This window comes from Schistocerca piceifrons, chromosome 2 (assembly GCF_021461385.2).
Source record: "Schistocerca piceifrons isolate TAMUIC-IGC-003096 chromosome 2, iqSchPice1.1, whole genome shotgun sequence".
Lineage (NCBI taxonomy): Eukaryota > Metazoa > Arthropoda > Insecta > Orthoptera > Acrididae > Schistocerca > Schistocerca piceifrons.
In genome coordinates this window covers 477307046-477327631 of record NC_060139.1, presented here as the reverse complement: position 1 = coordinate 477327631, position 20586 = coordinate 477307046, and the positions used below count along the sequence as shown (strand labels likewise).

The 20586-nt window shown below is 38.4% G+C and overlaps 1 protein-coding gene across 2 annotated transcripts in view; it reads right to left on the bottom strand.

Moving 5' to 3' along the window:
- LOC124776368 (DNA repair protein XRCC3-like) overlaps positions 1-20586 on the bottom strand; it is a 117687-nt gene that overhangs the window by 26875 nt on the left and 70226 nt on the right. For both annotated transcript variants that reach the window (XM_047251322.1, XM_047251321.1), the window contains one exon: positions 11715-11924. In XM_047251322.1, coding sequence (XP_047107278.1) covers positions 11715-11924 — 210 coding nt within the window. The remainder of the gene's footprint in view (positions 1-11714; positions 11925-20586) is intronic.

The following is a 20586-nucleotide window of genomic DNA, read 5'->3' as shown; positions in this document are numbered from 1 at the left end:
ATCATTCGTCTGATTATAGAGGAAGAGGTGGAGGGACCGGAAAACTGAATGACACTCCAGGTGAGGTCCGGTCAAGAGTGAGAGCTACAAGGACCCGAATAAACCTACTAAGATATATTTAGGACATTTAGTTGTTAAACGGACATTTGAAAAAGGGAAATGTTTATTTACATTGTGTTTTGTGATGTATTATAATTAGAATTGCATATTTCATATCGACGATTACCTGAGAATGGGTATAAAACCTGTAACAACTAATTTGTAGTATAATAGTCCATATGCCATGTGTTCAAGTAATAATTTTTGATTGTATGTTGTGAGTTTCATTCAATATTGAACTATAGAGGACTATTGCTGTTTGATATAAAAAATTGTAATTTGGACAATGCCATGTTTATGAGATGTAATAACCTTTTGTAGAATATTATTGTGGAGGCAGCCCACAACCGGAGTCGAGGGATTATTTGATGAATTGTAATTTCATTAATTATTTACACTATGTGTTTTGTTCAGATGTAGCAATGTCTAATTCCCTTGCCGGTTCTTTTACGCCAGTGGCTCCAAAGAAGTTTTCGAGGGCGGGGATGTAAGGGGTCCGTAGGCCCTTACTATAAGTATGCACTCGGCACAGGTCGACAGGGCAAACAATTGATAGTGTCGGGTTACGAGAGCGAGTGTGAGTTGAGTCAGTTTCCAGGTTGCGGGCCGAGCCGTGCGGAGGCCGGTTGCGGTAATACAAGGCTGACCGACAAAGGGCGTGGCCATCGCCGTGGTTTAACCCCTTTGTGTTAGAATAATATGGGAAAGTGAAGAAGTATAATTACTAGAGTGATCAGTGATATTTCTGTGCCGATATTTTTGGTTTCGCGTCTACCGCGCCGGCATCATTTGGATTACAGTGTTGGATTGCAGTGTTGGATTGCAGTGTTGGATTGCAGTGTTGGATTGCAGTGTTGGATTGCAGTGTTGGATTGCAGTGTTGGATTGCAGTGATTGAATTTGCGTGTGACAATAATGAATAACGAAGAGGCCTGTGCTGAGATTAGCCGTAATTAATTATGTATGACGAAGGCAGTGGCTGTCTCCTTTTTCTTGTGTTTTTGAGACGAATATAGGTCTTGATTAGTGAAGCTGTGTTGGCGTTCTTCTTGTCACCAGACATTTCATTATTACAGCATTTGAGAAGGACAAAATGGAATGTAACAACTCCGTAGCAGTCAAATCCGATTGCCAGCCCCATTAGGTACATGGTCACATTAATTAATTATTATTTTGGCTGCTATCAGATCCCGATCGAGCGGGATACATAAATCGGAGGTGTTACAATATCCCTCCAAAACCTCAACACTTTCTCCCCCATTTGCTTCACCTGGCCCTCCTCAACCCAACAGGCCGCCTTCCTCAATGTTGACCTCCACCTCAAAGATGGCTACATCAGTAGCTCTGTCCATATCAAACTTGCCAACCACAAGTAATATCTCCACCTCAACAGCTGCTACGCATTTCATACAAAAAAGGCCCTTCCATATAGCCTAGCCACCAAAGGGCATTGAATCTTTAGTGATGAGTAGTCACTCTCAACACAAAGCAAGGATCTCACTGAGGCCTTCACAGACTGAAATTACTCTCCCAACCTTGTACGGAAACAGATCTCCTCTGCCTTCTCTCAACAGTCACCTACCACCACCCTTAGCCACACCATCTGACCACAAAGGGAAATTTCCCTTGTGACTCAATGACACCCAGTACTGTAGCAACTGTGTCACATTCTGCACCAGGGTTTTGAGTACCTCTCGTCATGCCTTGAAGTGAGAAATGTCCTGCCCACTATCTTTCCCATCTCTCCCACAGTGGTATTTCACCACCCACTGAACCTGCCAAAATCCTCTTCCATTTCTACTCCACCCCTGCTCCCAACCTCTTGCCTCATGGCTCATTCCCCATAATAGATCTACATGTAAGACCTGTCCCCTACACCGTGCCACCACCATCTACTCCAGTCAAGTCACAGGCATCATCTATTCCATCAAAGGCAGGGCTACCTGTGAAACCAGTCATATGATCTATAAGCTAAGCTGCAGCCACTGTGCTGTGATCCATGTGGGCACGACAACCAACAAACTGTCTGACCACACGAATGACCACAGACAAACTGTGGCCATGAAACAGCTGGACCATCCAGTTGCTGAGCCTGCTGTTCAGTACAAAATTCTTCAATTCAATGTGTCGATGTGCCATGTGGATCCTTCCTGCCAAAACCAGCTTTCCTGAATTGCCCAAGAGGTAAGTCTCCCTGCAATATATCCTATGTTCTCATAACCCCACTGGCCTGAACCTTCATTAGTCACTGTCCTTCATCCAGCTATCTCCTTCCCCATCCCCACACCAGCACTACACAGCCTTCTATTCCATCATCATACCTGAAGTCTTTTCACTTATCTCCTTTTACGCTCCCTCCTGTCTGCAGCTAGCGGTCCTACCCTCTCCCCATCATGTCCCTGTATGTCCCACAGGCATCCCTTTTCAGTTCCCCACTCCTACCCTGTTATCCATCCCCCTCTCTGCCCCACTGTCCTCCTTACCCTCACCACCCATATTGTTTCTCCCATCGTGCTCTGTTGCTCGCAGTCTGAACTTTGTGGCCAGAGACAGTGGTCACATGTGTGAGAGTTGTGACACTAAGAAGAAGAATGTGTGTGTGTGTGTGTGTGTGTGTGTGTGTGTGTGTGTGTGTGTGTGTGTGTGTGTGTGTGTGAGGGGAGGGGGTGTCTATTTCAGGAGGAGGCCTTTTGGCCAGAAGCTTACTTGTTTAGATGTCTTTTTGTTGTGCCTTTCTGCAACTTATCATCTCCATTATATGGTGAGTAGCCATCTATCCTTTTGATAATATTGTCATTACCCTGTCATTAAAATGGAACAAATAAAGTGTAAGACCGAACATTGATACAATCCATTTAAGATCAACAATGTGTAGTATCTTACTGTTTCCTGACATTTTAGACATGGCCGTGGTGCACATATTTTTAGTTTTGTTAAAAGAAGCTTTCACTGCAAGACAAACAGGATAAGCGAGCATCTCATTTGTGTTTTTCAATGGTGTGATCTGCTGTTGGTTTGAACCCTTCCCTTAGATCAGCGTCTGGAAGTGGAACACCACTGAGGAATGTCTGGAGCAAGCTATGGATAGCAGAGAGAAAGTTGTGAGATGTGCATTAAGTTCTTCATATTGCTAGTGCAGTTGAGACTTGGCAATATTGCTGATGATGCTTGGCACCTCATGATCATTCACTTACTTTCAGGATTGGTGCTGAATGATGTTGCTAAGTTCCCACAATATTCTCTTTTCATACTGATGAAGTTATCTAAATAGTCATCATGTTTATGATATTGAGATCATGAATTGAATTTTTTCAACCCTACGCAGATAATTCCATGCTTAAATTTCATTTGGTTTTGTATTTAATGTTGAGGACTGTCTGCATTAACTACAACGAGATCAATGGCAGAGAGCAAAATGAAGTAGTGTTGTGTCATGTTTGCTCATAGAAGCTACATGATTTATGGTATAAGGTAGCGCAGTTGCTGATTCTGATCTTGTTGGACTACTGATGTGTTTTGCTTCAGTCCTTTCCTTTTTTTGTGCCAATAGCCAGACTGAAATTCAGTAACAAAATGCTAAGAAAAGCTTTGCACTGCACCAAATGGACTATCAGCCAATTTTATTTTTAATTGTCAACCCTCTTGAAAATGCAACAATTCATTAATTATTAGTTTGTTACTGTTACCATTATTATTGTTACTCATTCACTCAGAAGAGCTTTCCTATACCTGTTTGGTACCAATGTACATGTCCACTGAATCTGGAAGAATGGAATGTGGGATGTTTTGCCAAACATAATACACACACTTCCCTTGGTGTCTCATTTCCAGGGTAATAGGAAAAGCTCACTAACACAGGACAATGTGAAAATGATGACATAGGCAGAACTCTGCAAAAATTTGTGTTGATTTAACACCATGACAACAGACAAATTTGTGTCACAGTATATTATTCAACAATCTAATATGTAGTATGCAGTCAGTTACTGCTATAGACAGCTAAGAATTTGTTACCACTGACTCTGCTGCTGACTACGGTGTAACAACTGTAAATGGAAGACCATTGTTAATAATTTTGTTCTGCAGCTGTTTGAGTGAGTTATGCCAATGGATAAATTCGTGTTTCTTCTTGCTTTTATTTACACAGTTACTACAGAAATTATGGGTAATCAAGTGCGCGTTTCACTTGTGTCATTAATTTTGATCACACAATTCATATGCCTTCTGGCAGCCTCAATCCTATACTTTGTGGTAGCAGGCATAAATGTCTGCTTTATGAGCACCAAGCAAAAACACACACAAATGTCACTGGAAAGATTTGAAGAAACCATCAGTGACTTGGATTTGAATTATTTTCATCATTTAGGGACCAAACAAGAAGGGAGCATTACAAAAGCAATGAACAGGCAAGTTATTATGTGTTATATGGGTAGATCTCAAGGTGGAAAACGTGTGAAGGTGCAGAATGGCACATTGCCCACATTTACTGTTTAGTTTCCGTCTTAATGAATGCAGTTTTCATTTTCTTCTCTTCTGAATCCTCAAATGAATTGATTACTGTGTAGCACTGAATAATTAGTTAACTTTCTTCTTCCTTTCATCCCCACCAACATACTTCAACATACTCGTGCCACTTATGAAATTTTCCACTGAAATAAGTTTTTGTGCAAGCTATCAAAATTAGTTATTAATTTGTATTCTGAGGAAATTGCAATCGTGATGGAAAATTATATACCTCTATATTTCACATCCTGTATGCTGCATGAGCTGGACTAATATCACTAGCTTTGCTATCCCTGCACTGAAATTATGTAACACCGGCGTCACCAGCCCCTTCCTAGTCAGAAAGCTTAAAAAATGAGGAATTCTAGATTAAATCTAACCGAATGCCTTAAGTAACAAAATGTGAAGAAAACCTCTCCACATTAAATCTTCTCACAAGCTTAACCCAATAAGCTATGGTAATGGTCATATGTCTACTTTGTAAATAGCCAAGCTTATTCACTATACAAATATCTCTGAAGATCTTCGACTAAACTATATATGTTACAAAATATCAGGAGATAATGTTGCACGAAAACAAAATACACTCATGCCCCCCCTCTAAGAGCCCATGTAAGATGAGCACGGAGAGTTTTTCATTATACAGCAGCCCATAGCACAGTTAAGACTTGGCAACATGGTTCCAAATATTTGGCAGTGCTCTGATAGTGCATTTACTTCTGCATGTGATCCTGAATTGTTCTGCTTAATTCACTCGGTGTTCCCTCTGCACTTCAATGAGTTATGCTACATAATCCTCATGTAAAATGGGATAATGAGGAAGCCAATGCAATTTTTGGGCTCCAGGGATGCCATACTTCACATAAGTAACAATTCTTCCTACCTTTACCATTGCATTTCGATGCCCACCAACCAATATTGTGATGAGAGAGATACTAGCTCTCAGCAGTGTCTCGTTAGCTCAGTGGTTCCACATGTCTTGTGATGCAAGGGTGGCGTGAGTCCTTAGTTCTAGCTGTGGTGCAGACCACTGCACTGTAGGTTCCTATTTTCCATTTTATTTAACAGAGATGCAAATTGGCAAATTGTTAAGAGAAATTCTTTAACAAAGTGTGAAGAAAACCTTTACACATTATGTCTTCTCATAAGCTCAACTCATTAAGCTGTGTCAGTGGTCACAAATGTCTGCTCTGTGAGTACCAAACTTCTTCACTATACAAACTTATCTGAAGAACTCCCACTCGACTGTCAACAACACAAATTTGCGTTTTGTTTGTCACGTAGGACCCATATGTCAGGGGAATAGTTATGAAGTGAATATAGTACCTCTGCACTAAATCTGCACAATATCAATTAGGCACCCCTGTAGACACTTGATGTCACCAGTGTTAGCAACTGCCTTCCATTAGGTATAGGCAATCGCGTTAGTTTAAATCTAATTTGATATCTTAAATATCTCTTTCGATCAGCCTTAAGTTCTTCAGAATCCATAGGTGGACCTCAATATGTATTGTGTGCCTGCATTGCTAAGGAGCATGCTCTGCTAGGTATTCACACACATCACCACATTTATTTACTGTAAGAAATCAACTAACAGCTAGTCACTGTGGTTTGACTAAAAAACACGAATTCCTGATGGAAAATTGCATGAAGAATCACCTCTTAAAGAAAAAGAAACGAGATATAAAGCATTAATAATGGCATTAAGCAACTTGTGAGGTATTCTGAGTGGATTAAAAACTATACAATTAATTTTGAGCCATATTTGTGTCTTCCACACTAGTGTAATGCAATGCTCATCATATAAAAATAGGTCATCTGCCTCCATTGCTATCGAGCATGAAATGTAAATCGTAGACATCTTTTTGTGGAGCATCACTCAACAACAGTTAAGTATTTCATACTCTCCAAAGCAATGAGTGGTAGTTGACACTCTTGACACAGGGCAAAGATTTACAGGTCCACCTCGGCAGCCACTGCCGGGTGCCAGCAAGTTGGTCCTGGAGAGGTCTGGCACACGTGGTGTTCAAAGGCGGACACTCTGCCAAGAATTCTGTCACAAAAATGTTATTGGACAAAACTGTTATGTCTGGTGTCTCAAAAAGTTAAATACATGGTAGCTTTTCTACCATTACACTCAGAACTTCGACATTCAGATGAAATGTGCTACAAAAATTTAGGCACTTGTGGTTGTGACTGCGAGACACTGCATTCAGATGATGTGCTTTTCACCACTAGACCACAGGTGTAGACCTAGCATAACATGAACAGAAGACAAGGCTTCCCCAGGAGCTGCCACAGCCTACAGTGTTGCCAGATTGTGCAGATAGCTAGATTCACATGATCATAGCATGGCCATGCTATTTGTCCCTTTTCACAATTAGTGCAGACTCAGACTTGACGACAGCTAACCACTGACCAGACTTTTATGTCAAAGTTTACCGTACAGCTTATTGTCCATGATTTCTAATTGATTATTTCTGAAACATGATCAAATCGATCCTCAGTTTAATGGTGTTTGTTATCTATCCACTGTTCTCTTAATCTGGGCAGTAAAGTAATTAAGTTTAACATCCATGTCAGTCAATCTGATCTGTAAATTTGTTATTGATTTGCATTAATTTGTTATCAGGTTGTGAAAACCCACTATATATCTACATCTACGCCTACATCTACAATCTGCAAACTGCCATGAAATGCATGCAGAGGTATGTCCTATTGTACCAGTTATTAGGGTTTCTTCCTGTTCCATTTACATATGGAGCACAGGAAGAGTGACTGTTTGAATGCCTCTGTGCATGCAGTAAGTATTCTAATCTTACCCTCACAATCCGTATGTGAGCAATACGCAGGGGGTTGTACTATATCACTAGAGTAATCATTTAAAGCTGGTACTTGAAACTTTGTTTATAAACGTTCTCAGGTCTTCAGGAGTCTGCCAGTTCAGTTCCTTCAATATCTCTGTGATACTCTCCCACAGATTAAACAAACCTGTGACTATTTGTGTTGCCCTTCTCTGTATACGTTCAATATTTCCTGTTAATCTGATCTGGTACGGGTCCCACACACTTGAGCAATATTCTATAACTGGTCGTATGGTTGATTTGCATGCAATCTCTTTTGTAGACTGATTGCATTTTCCCAGCATTCTACCAATAAACCAAAGTCTTTACCCGTGACCAAATGTATGTGATCATTCCATTTCACACCCCTACAAAGTGTTACACTCAGGTATTTGTATGAGTGGGCCGATTACAGCAATGACTCACTGATATTATAGTCAGAGGATACTAAATTTGTTTGTTTTGTGAAATGCAAAATTTTACATTTCTGAACATTTAGAGAAAGTTGCCAATCTCTGCCACATGTCGAAATCTTATCAAGATCTGACAAGAGTATTTATGCAGCTTCTCTCAGATAGTACTTCATTATAGATAACTGCATCATCTGCAAAAAGCCTGATTTTACTATTAATATTGTGTGCAAGGTCATTAATATACAACATGAACAGCAATGATCCCAACAAACTTCTCTGGGGGACATCTGAAGTTACTTCTACATCTGGCGATGACTCTCCATCCAAGATAACATGGTGTGTCCTCCCTAACAAAATGTCCTCAATCCAGTCACAAATTTCACTTCCCATGTGATTGTACTTATGATAATAAGTGTAGGTGTGATACTGAGTCAAATGCTTTTTGGAAATCAAGAAACACTGCATCTACTGGGTTGCCTTGATTGAAAATTTTCAGTCATGTGAGAAAAGTGCAAATTGGGTTTCACATGATCAATGTTTTCGAAAACCATACTGGTTAGCATTGAGGAGGACATTCGGTTCAAGATATCTCATTATGTTTGAGCTCAGAATATGTTGTAAGATTGTACAACAAATTGATATCAAGTATATTGGACGATAGTTTTGTGGATCACTTTTACTACCCTTCTCGTAGAGGGGTATGACCTGTGCCTTTTTCCAAGAACAGGGCACGGTCTTTTGTTCAAGGGGTCTGCAACTGATTATAGTTAGAAGAAGGTGGGCAGCACAAGCACAAACTCAGTATAGAGTCTGACAGGAATTTCAGTATGGCCTGGAGCTTTGTTCAATTTTAACAATATCAGCTGTGTCTCACCACCACTGACACTAAAACTTATTTCTTTCATCCAGGATTTTCCTTTGTAAAGGAACATTTGAAAACAGAGATTAGCATTTCAGCTTTTGCTTTGCTACTCTCAATTTCAGTTCCTGTCTTGTTTGGTAGAGACTGAACACTAACTCTGGGGCCACTAACAGCATTTACATATGACCAAAATTTCTTTGCATTTTGTGAAATGTAATTTGACAATATTCTGCTACAGTCGTCACTGAAAGCATCATGCACTGCTCTCTTGACAGCCAAATGTATTTCACTCAGCATCTTTCTATCTACAGCCCTATGCTTTGTTTTACATCTATTATGGAGTAATCTCTGTTTCTTTACAAGTTTCTTTACAGTGATTGTTTACCATGGAAGTTAACTCATATTATGAACTGTTCTACTGTGTACATATCTATCTGTGATTCATATGCACAAGCTGTTCAAACAAAGACCATCTGCATGAAACCTTCTGTGGTCACCCACTCTCTTGGAAAGTCTTGTTCGTGGTCTGAAATTTACCTATTTCAGTGTTAAAAACTGAAAGATAAACAAATATACTAATAAACACAGCTCACAGCTGTCTGACTATTGTCATGATCCCTGAAGCTAAATGAATGCATCATGTTGTATGATACTAAAATCGCAACACTTCACTTAAAAAATCTGTCAGGTCTATCTGTCATGGGTTGTAACTGTCAGGTCATGTTCTCAGTGGCTATGACAGCTGTTATTGCCACTGCTGGGTGTTGCTAGAGTGGTCTCATGCTGAATTGGCAAACTGCAACTCCACAGGCAACTGCCATCCTGTGTTGCTCTGCTCGACATGTCAGCTGCCCTGCCTGGTTCAGCTGCTTCAAAGCGTTGTTGGTGGATGATTTGTGCGTGCATGCCTTTGTAAACATAGCACAAGTTTTTCTTGGTTGCAATGGATAAAGCTTTATAAATTTCTGACTGAACCACTTGAATTGTTTATGAATGGTCTTCGTCATGCTTATCCCTGTAATTTTGATTAATAAGCACTTGTCGTATAATGCTATTTCGTAGCAATTTCTCTGTTTATTTAACAAGCCAAGCTAAGTTGATTATGTTGCCAAAACAGGATTTATTCTGGATTAAACTTCCAAATAAATTGTAAATATCCAATTTTCTGTATAGTTCTTCTCTGGATGTAGTTTGTCACTTTTCTTGATCTTTTATGCACTGTCGTTGGATGTTTTAGCTTTGTACAATTACTTCTCTTGGGTACTTCTTATTAAATCTGCCACTGTTGAATCTGGTTTTCTTTTTTCATTTAAACAGTGTCATATATTCTTTTATGTTAATTCTTGATAGCGATCTACAGTCATATCAGTCTTCTTATTCTTTCCTTCCAGGTTCGTTTCATGGGTTGCAGGATTTCAGTCAATATCTGTGTTACTATTAAAGTACACATCTGCTTGTAGCAGTTGTCAAACTTCCAACTAGATGAAACAATCTTAAATCTTGATTCAACTCCAACACCTACAAAATCAGTATTCTGACAATTTGTAATTAGCCATGGAATTTATTATACATTGACATTAGCATGTGTCTTTATGCTAGACTGACGTCCAGTTCAGACTGACATTCAACAAACTAAACAAAATGCCATTTCAAAAAGACTAAAAACATTTGAATATATATCGAGGGTGAGGACACCCCATCCACATTCCTCCAACCTCAACAACTTCTCCCCCATTTGCTTCCCCTGGTCCTACTCATCCGAACAAACCACCTTCCTAGATGTTGACCTCCACCTCAAAGGTGTCTACATCAGTACCCCTGTCCATATCAAACATACTAATCACCAGCAATATCTCCACTTCAACAGCTGCCACCCATTCCATTCCATTCTATACCAAATAGTCTCTTCCATACAGCCTAGCCACCTGTGGTCGTCACATCTTCAGTGACGAGAAGTCCATCTTGAAATATGCTGAGGGTCTCACTGAAGCCTTCACTGACCATAATTATCCTCCCAACATTGTACAAAAACAAATCTCAAGTGCCTTATCTTTCCAGTCTCCCACCACTTCACAAAGTCCCACTGTCCGGCCACAGAGGAGCATTCCCCTCATAAACTAGTACCACCCAGGACTGGAGCAACTGAATAACATGCTCCGCAAGGGTCTCACTACCTCTCTTTGGGCCCTGAAATGAGAAATGTCTTGTCGCTATCCTTCCCACCTCTCCCACAGTGGTATTCTGCCATCCACTGAACCTACACAATATATTCGTCCATCCCTACACAACCGCTGTTCCCAACTCCTTACCGCATGGCTCATACTTTTCCTTTTCACAATATTGTTATATATTGACATTATTGAAATATATCATTTTCAAGTCTTTGATATTCCTTGGAGCCACTTATGACACAGCAGTCTCTCTGCTGCGCTGGTGATGACATCAATCGCAGCACTACAACTGTCATCGCCACATGAAGCCCATAAAGAATACTTCAGACAAATAAACAGAACAATCACAACAGAAATCGTTCTGTAACAAATCTTTGTAGATAATAAAAATAGTTCTAAGTTTCAAAATGACCTTCCTACTAAACTTTATACAAACACATAACCATCTATGATTGTTCATTTATGCGTCAAGCTAGTACGAGATTTTTCCTACTAATCAAATGTTTTTTGTTGAAATTCTTAAAAAAAAAAAACCTCACACTATCTCAACAGTACTTTCCACTTTATACCAAACTTTCCAAAAAACATAAAATTACTGATGTCAAAGCCTTTGAAGTTATAATTACAGCATAATTGCTTTTACTTCAATTAAGAATATTTAAGTGTATGAAGTGTACTACATAAATATTTAAGTGTACAAAGTGTGATATTTGTTATTTTAAACATGCATGCACATAAATTATCCAAAAGCTGCTTTAGTAGGCTAAAGGAACAATAAAAATGTAATACAATACAATATATGACTATTACTTAGCCTACGTACCTGATTAACACAAACAACTGCTGCTTTGTATTGTTCTGCAAGTGCATGAAGTTTACCACCCACATTTCGAAGGTCTTTTGCTCTGCTCAAGGCATCTCCATGTTCGTAATTGCGGAAAACACCAGCAATTGAGTCAACTACAATAAGCTTCACATTACGCTCTGACAGTAAACGGGGTAGACGAGTACCAACACATTGCTTTAAAACCTCCTGTATGGAAACAGAAATAATTCATCAAAGAACTTATGAACACAGAATATATTTTTTTTAACGTGTAAATGCTACTTTTTTGTTTTTCAATAAGTCTATAGAAATGCCTAACGTTTTATTCGATCTGACAAGCAATATAATGGAACAATCATTCAAAAAAATTACATTTGAAAAGGTATGGAATGCAGAATATTTGAATAGAAAACATCTTGATAATGTGATGGAAGCTTTACAGTGTAACAGAAATCGACGTTGACAGACTTATGTGCCTCCAAATTGTGTGGACTGTTCCTTCAATAGCTTGAAAGTAGAGGTGCAGGACCCTCAACCCTGTCATTGTATCATATCCAGGTGCTACTGATGGTTTCGCCGCTTTTACACTAAACTGTTCAGAGCAGAGTTAGTGGGCAATTAGATAAGGTGAGGTTAGTGTGTTCTTTGAACATTCATGTAATTTAATGTATCTGGGATTCACTTACAAGGGAACCTCCCCATCGCACCCCCCTCAGATTTAGTTATAAGTTGGCATAGTGGATAGGCCTTGAAAAACTGAACACAGATCAATCGAGAAAACAGGAAGAAGTTGTGTGGAACTATGAAAAAAAAGAAAGCAAAATATAAAAACTGAGTAGTCCACGTGCAGGATAGGCAACATCAAGTACTATATGAGCTCAAGAGCGCCATGGTCCCGTGGTTAGCGTGAGCACTTGCGGAACGAGAGGTCCTTGGTTCAAGTCTACCCTCGAGACAAAAGTTTAATTTTTCATTTTCACACAATTATCAAAGTTCAGGCACACACACATAATCAACTTCGCTCTCCAGAATTCCAGGACATGTTCAGATTTGCTTGGACATATGCAGGATTTGACGGTCTACACACAGAAAAATTTGAAAACGTTAAAAACGTATGTTTTGGCAGAGCACGGGGAAAACTGTGCGACTGTGGAACTGCTGCATTCATTTGTTGCAGTTTATGTGACAAACACTTATGTTTTCATCACTTTTTTGGGAGTGATTATCACATCCACAAGAAAACCTAAATCGGGAAAGGTAGAAGAATCTTTTTACCCATTCGCCAAGTGTACAAGTTAGTGGGTCGACAACATATTCCTGTCATGTGGAGCACATGCTGTCACCAGTGTCGTATAGAATATATCAGACGTGTTTTCCTGTGGAGGAATCAGTTGACCTATGACCTTGCGATCAAATGTTTTCGGTTCCCATTGGAGAGGCACGTCCTTTCGTCTACTAATCGCACGGTTTTGCGGTGCGGTCGCAAAACACAGACACTAAACTTATTACAGTGAACAGAGACGTCAATGAATGAACGTACAGATCATAACTTTGCAAAAATAAAGAAATTAAAATTTTCACTTGTGGAAAGACTTGAACCTAGGACCTCTCGTTCCGCAGGTGCTCACGCTAACCACGGGACCACGGTGCTCCTCAGCTCACAATATCATTGATGTTGCCTATCCTAGGCATGGACTACTCAGTTTGTATATTTTGCTTCTTTTTTCATAGTTCCACACAACTTCTTCCTGTTTTCTCGATTGATCTGTGTTCAGTTTTTCAAGGCCTATCCACTGTGCCAACTTATAACTAAATCTGAGGGGTGTGTGATGGAGAGGTTCCCTTGTTAGAAGACATATTTTAGCTGGGCCAGCATGACAGTTCATGAGTTAAATATTTTTTATGAGAAATGTCAAAATATTGATTAAGGGTTCAAGAATAATGTCGCTGAACCCAAAACACACAGATGTGAAGCCGGTAGACCATTCACAACGATCACACATCTAATTATGGGGCTGTAATCATATTTCTTCTCATATTTGTGTTATTTCATTCTTATAGAAATTGCATTCCCATGTCTTCTCATATATACTAGTTGTTGTTGTTGTTGTCCTCAGTCCGAAGACTGGTTTGATGCAACTCTCCATGCTACTCTATCCTATGCAAGCTTCTTCATCTCCAAGTAACTACTGCACCCTACATCCTTCTGAATCTGCTTAGTGTATTCATCTCTTGGTCTCCCTCTACGATTTTTACCCACCACCCTGCCCTCCAATACTAACTTGGTGATCCCCTGATGCCTCAGAACACATCCTACCAACAGATCCCTTCTTCTAGTCAAGTTGTGCCACAAAGTCCTCTTCTCCCAATTCTATTCAGTACCTCCTCATTAGTTATGTGATCTATTCATCTAATCTTCAGCATTCTTCTGTAGCACCACATTTCGAAAGCTTCTATTCTCTTCTTGTCTAAACTACTTATTGTCCATGTTTCACATCCATACATGGCTACACTCCATACAAATACTTTTAGAAAAGGATTCCTGACACTTAAATCTATACTCAATGTTAATAAATTTCTCTTCTTCAGAAACACTTTTCTTGCCATTGCCAGTCTACATTTTATATCCTCTCTATTTCGACCATCATCAGTTATTTTGCTCCCAAAAGAGCAAAACTCGTCTACTACTTTAAGTGTCTCATTTCCTAATTCCCTCAGCATCACCTGATTTAATCTAACTACATTCCATTATCCTCGTTTGCTTTTGTTGATGTTCATTTTATATCCTCCTTTCAAGACACTGACCATTCCGTTCAATACTCTTCCAGGTCCTTTGCTGTCTCTGCCAGAATTAAAATGTCATCGGCAAACCTCAAAATTTTTGTTTCTTCTCCATGGATCTTAATTCATACTCCAAATATTTCTTTTGCTTCCTTTAATGTTTGCTCAAGACACAGACTGATTAACATTGGGGGTAGGCTACACCCTGTCTCACTCCCTTCCCAACCACTGCTTCCCTTTCATGCCCCTTGACTCTTATAACTGCCTTCTGGTACCTGTACAAATTGTTAATAGCCTTTCGCTCCCTGTATTTGACCCCTGCTACCTTCAGAATTTGAAAGAGAGAATTCCAGACAACATTGTCAAAAGCTTTCTCTAAGTCTACAAATGCTAGGAACGTAAGTTTGCCTTTCCTTAATCTATCTATCTTCTAAGATAAGTCGTAGGGTCAGTAATGCCTCATGTGTTCAAACATTTCTACGGAATCCAAACTGATCTTCCCAAAGGTAGGCTTCTACCAGTTTTTTCATTTATCTGTACAGAATTAGTGTTAGTTCTTTTGCAGTGGTTACTTATTCAACTGATGCTTTCTTTGGGATTGGAATTATTATATTCTTCTTGAAATCTAAGGGTATTTCACCTGTATCATACATCTTGCTCACCAGATGGTAGAGTTTTTTCATGATTGGCTCTCCCAAGGCTATCAGTAGCTCCAATGGAATGTCATCTACTCCCAGGGCCTTGTTTCAACTTAGGTCTTTCAGTGCTCTGTCAAATTCTTCATGCAGTATCATATCTCCCATTTCGTCTTCACCTACGTCCTCTTACGTTTCCATAATACTGCCCTCAAGTACATCGCCCTTGTATAGACCCTCTATATACTGCTTCCACCTTTCTGCTTTCCCTTCTTTGCTTAGAACTGGTTTTTCATCTGAGCTCTTAATATCTGTACAAGTGGTTCTCTTTTCTCCAAAGGTCTCTTTAGTTTTCCTGTAGGCAGTATCTATCTTACCCCTAGTGAGATAAGCCTCTACATCCTTACATTTGTCCTCTAGCCATCCCTGCTTAGCCATTTTGCACTTCCTGTCGATCTCATTTTTGAGACGTTTGTATTCCTTTTTGCCTGCTTCATTTATTGCATTTTTATATTTTCTCCTTTCATCAATTAAATTCAATATCTCTTCTGTTACCCAAGAATTTTCTATTAGCCCTCATCTTTTTACCTAGTTGATCCTCTGCTACCTTCACTATTTCATCTCTCAAAGCTACCCATTCTTCTTCTACTGTATTTATTTCTCCTGTTCTTGTCAATTGCTGCCTAATGCTCTCTCTGAAACTCTCTACAACCTCTGGTTCTTTCAGTTTACCCAGGTCCCATCTCCTTAAATTCCCACCTTTTTGCAGTTTCTTCAGTTTTAATCTACAGGTCATAACCAATAAATTGTGGTCAGAGTCCACATCTGCCCCTGAAAATGTCTTACAATTTAAAACCTGGTTCCTAAATTTCTGTCTTACCATTATATAATCTATCTGAAATCTTCCAGTGTCTCCAGGCCTCTTCCATATAAATAACCTTTCATGATTCTTAAACCAAGTGTTAGCTATGATTAAGTTATGCTCTGTACAGAATTTTACCAGGTGGCTTCCTCTTTCATTCTTTACCCCCATTCCATTTTCATCTAATACTTTTCCTTCTCTTCCTTTTCCTACATTCAAATTCCAGTCACCCATGACTATTAAATTTTCGTCTTCTTTCACTGTCTGAATAATTTCTTTTATCTCATTATACATTTCTTCTATCTCTTCCTCATCTGTGGAGCTAGTTGGCATATAAACTTGTACTACTGTGGTAGGCGTGGCCTTCGTGTCTATCTCGGCTACAATAATGCGTTCACTATGCTGTTAGTAGTAGCTTACCTACACTATTTTTTTATTCATTATTAAACCTACTCCTGTATTATCCCTATTTGATTTTGTATTTGTAACCCTGTATTCACCTGACGAGAAGTCTTGTTCCTCCTGCCACCGAACTTCACTAATTCCCACTATATCTAGCTTTAACCTATCCATTTCCCTTTTTAAATTTTCTAACCTACCTGCCCGATTAAGGGAACTGACATTCCACTCTCCAGTATGTAGAATGCCAGTTTTGTTTCTCCTGATAACAACGTCCTCCTGAGTAGTCCTCGCCCAGAGATCCAAACGGGGGACTATTTCACCTCTGGAATATTTTACTCAAGAGGACGCCATTATCATTTAACCATACAGTAAAGCTGCATGCCCCTGGGAAAAATTACGGCTGTAGTTTCCCCTTATTTTCAGCCATTCACAGTACCAACACAGCACACAACCAGCACGGCAAAGTTGTTTTGGTTAATGTTACAAAGTTAGATCAGTCAATCATCCAGACTGTTGCCCCCGCAACTACTGAAAATGCTGCTGCCCCTCTTCAGGAACCACACATTTGTCTGGCCACTCAACAGATACCCCTCCATTGTGGTTGCACCTACAGTATGGTTATCTGTATCGCTGAGGCACACAAGCCTCCCCACCAATGGAAGGTCCTTGGTTCATGTGAGGGGATATACTAGTTGTACAAAACATACATCCATATATTCAAATGTACCTACACTTTATTAAAAAAAATACATAGAGCGAACTTAAAGCTTTTCTTTATTAATGTGTTAGATTTTGACTGGTCTAATAACTTTTTGGCAAATGTACTGTCTCGTGGTGGAACGTAACTGCTAGTGAACCAGGCTTTCACTGATGCTAATAACTTTTTGGCAAATGTACTGTCTCGTGGTGGAACATAACTGCTAGTGAACCAGGCTTTCACTGATGCTTCAAGTTTGCTCTTCCAAATGACACAGATGACCAACATAAGGATTATACTGAATGCTTTAATCTGCTGCTGACAATCACTCTTGCCAAATCAATTTTGCTTGATTACTTGGTTTTTACCTCTGTCAATCTGCTGTTTTTTTTTTTTTTTTATTTATTTTTTTTTTTTATTTACGTACTATTACACAATTTAGCACTTCAATTGCCCGAGACGCCTCCATTTCAAAACACACTTGTACTGACCTGAAGATCTCACGGCTACCTATTCCAGATAAGCAACAATTTATCTCGTGTTTGAGTTCAACATGCTACTGCTGCCAAATGGACTACAATCCATGAGATAGAAAAAATAACTGCTGAAAGTGGCATTGGATGACTTTCAACACAATCATTAAAAATGTTTTTGTGACTGACCACAAATGCAGCTACTAAATCATTGTCTTGTGTTTACCCCCCAACAGTTGACTTTTAGTTGTTAGGTGCAATGCTTTTTTTCAATAAGCAAAAATTATTACGTTTTGCACTGTAATCAGTTCTTCTGGTTGATGAGGGACAGACTGAGAACATAATCATCCACAATAACGTATGGAATGCTTTTGTGGGTTCAGTCCAGTATCTTATGATAGTGTAATTGACACCTCTTTACCCAGATATACTTATAATCAAACAATGTAAAATACTTGAGCTTACATTCTCTGATAAAATTTTGTAATTTGAAGAGAAATTTTGATTTTGTTTAACCAATCATTTTCATTATAGTGAAGCACCTAAATTTACTTCCTGTAGAAGTCAATGCGATGTAATGAAACAGAACCATGCAGAGCTTTGAAACTGCTCTGCTTCAAATACCTTTGCAGTCAAAGGGATGGTTTAAATAAACAAATACATTAAGTCTTGAGATTGATAATCTCTGTTTATTCACAGTGGACTGGAACTGCTCATGGCAAAAAATATGGATTATGTGATCACTGTAGCTTTTGTTATTGGACTACTGCAGCGCAGGTACACAAAAACATGGTGTAGCATTTCCCCATCTTGTCCTTGTTAAATGTGAATTCTGTACCACTATTCCACTGTGTAACCTCATTTAAGAATCATGTGTCTGTTGTGACTTTAGGATTGTTACAGTGAAATTTAGAATGTTCTCTTGCAGACTCAGTTGTGACCACCTTGTGCAAAAGTGCAGTTAAATTAATTTTATCAGATGGATAATGGAGACGCTAAACCCTGTTGCTTTAACCAATTAATGACTTGTGAACTCCCATGTGTATCAGCACAATTAAGATATTTTAAAAAATCAAGAAAAAACACTGTTCATAGGACTTCCTTAATGCGTGGATGGATTTTTACGTTTCTGTCCAGGGGCCAACTAACACATCTGTCACATTAACCCTAAATAAATTCAGTCAAGTTCAGCACATGCAGGCCAGAATTTGCTATGAAATAATGTTCACTACTCACAGCATATTGAATTTTTTTAACGCACTGAATTTATTCAAAATAATACCTTTTTCACAATTACCAATTGTTTGTTACTAAACTGATAACCATCTGTGTGAGTGTTTAAATAAATTGAACAAGATCACATGTTCAGACAAACTTCTGAACATACATGAAAAATAACTGAAATTCTTTAGCACATGTCTAAAGTTACATTTCCATAAACATGAAATAAAGAAATTCTAAGTGCAGATCACTCTTTAAGTTAACTGCGGAAAAGCTTTTAAAGTTTAGTTTAAAGTTGCTTAACCCAAAATATTCAGAAGCCACACATCAAAAATATTTTTAAATATATGTGATCAACACATCTGAATATCACAAATCCTCAAAGCAACCAGTTCATCTGAAGTGAAATTTTCTAAATCCACATAAGCTGAAAATCTTTCAGTGTTCACTATAGAAACACATGTTGAACAAACACATACCGGACAAATGCAAAGTGTCTCACCCCCCCTCTGCATGTGAAAATGGCTCGGTTTTATTTATACCCTCGCCTTTATGTGAGTCAAATTCAAACACTTCCGACTTTTGAAAACATACTTAAACCTATGCATTACCTGTATTATATATCAGTTTGGACATAAATTTTATAAGCTTATATCAGTCTCGACATAAGATTTCAGCAGCTTTCTAAAGCTGATCCTTGTTTTTATGTAACTTAAATGGTTTGGTCACAAATAATGTTTTTCTCCATGTAGACACTAGTCTGCATCGTTATGCTATCAGTAAAGATATAAAACTAAAACCAAATATCCTCATACTTCCCCAATAATATCTAATTATTAATGGTGCCACTACTTTGAATATTCCCTATCTTATTTATGAGGCAATTCAAGTTTTTATGCTTGGAATGGAGATTCCGGCCTGTAATTTGAAATACACAATATTCACAAAGAATCTACTATAACAGTTAGATAGTGTTCACTGAGACCTATCCACAGACACTTCTTTAGTAAGAATCTCTTAAGATGTTACTGAGACATTCATTTTTAAAGGTTATATATTTGACATTAAATAATGTGACCATATTTTTTTTTTAAATTAGCATTAACTTCTAAGCTTTTATATTAATGCAATTAGAAAATCTAAAACCTTATTCATGTATTTACTAGTAACAAACAAAATATAACTATCAGGATTCTCGATGTATTCATTATGGCAAAGGCAATGATATTACAATAAACAAAATAATATTTTGTGTAACATTACTATTACTATAAATATAAACGCCAAAATTGTTATGTTACATAAATCATAAAACTGTTTGTTATTGGACATTTTTTTCAGAAGAATAAATTTTCTTCAGAACTTTCTCATTCAGCTTCAAGTAACTGAAAACTTCAAGGCAGCTTTATCTGAAATTTATTTTTGAAAGAAACAATGATTTCAGCATTTCAATTCTCAGTTGCATTTTTTCTGATGTCCATATTTTGTTCATGCTCACGACGTATTTTTCCAGAGAGATTAAAATACGGGTATGTGAAACCTCTCTTTAAGAAAGGTGATAAAACTGATGTATCACACTATCACTGAATCTCTCAGTTAACACATTTTCCAAAGTTCCAGAGAAACTGAGGTTAAGAGCTGTTGATTACCTGAATAGTCATGAAATTTTCAGTTGATATTAGTTTGGTCTGTGGCAAGGTCTATAAAAAGATGATGCTATTTTCACCTTCACTGATCAAAATCTTAGCTCTCCAAACAATAAACTTGCACCAATCAGAATCCTAAGCAACTTATCAAA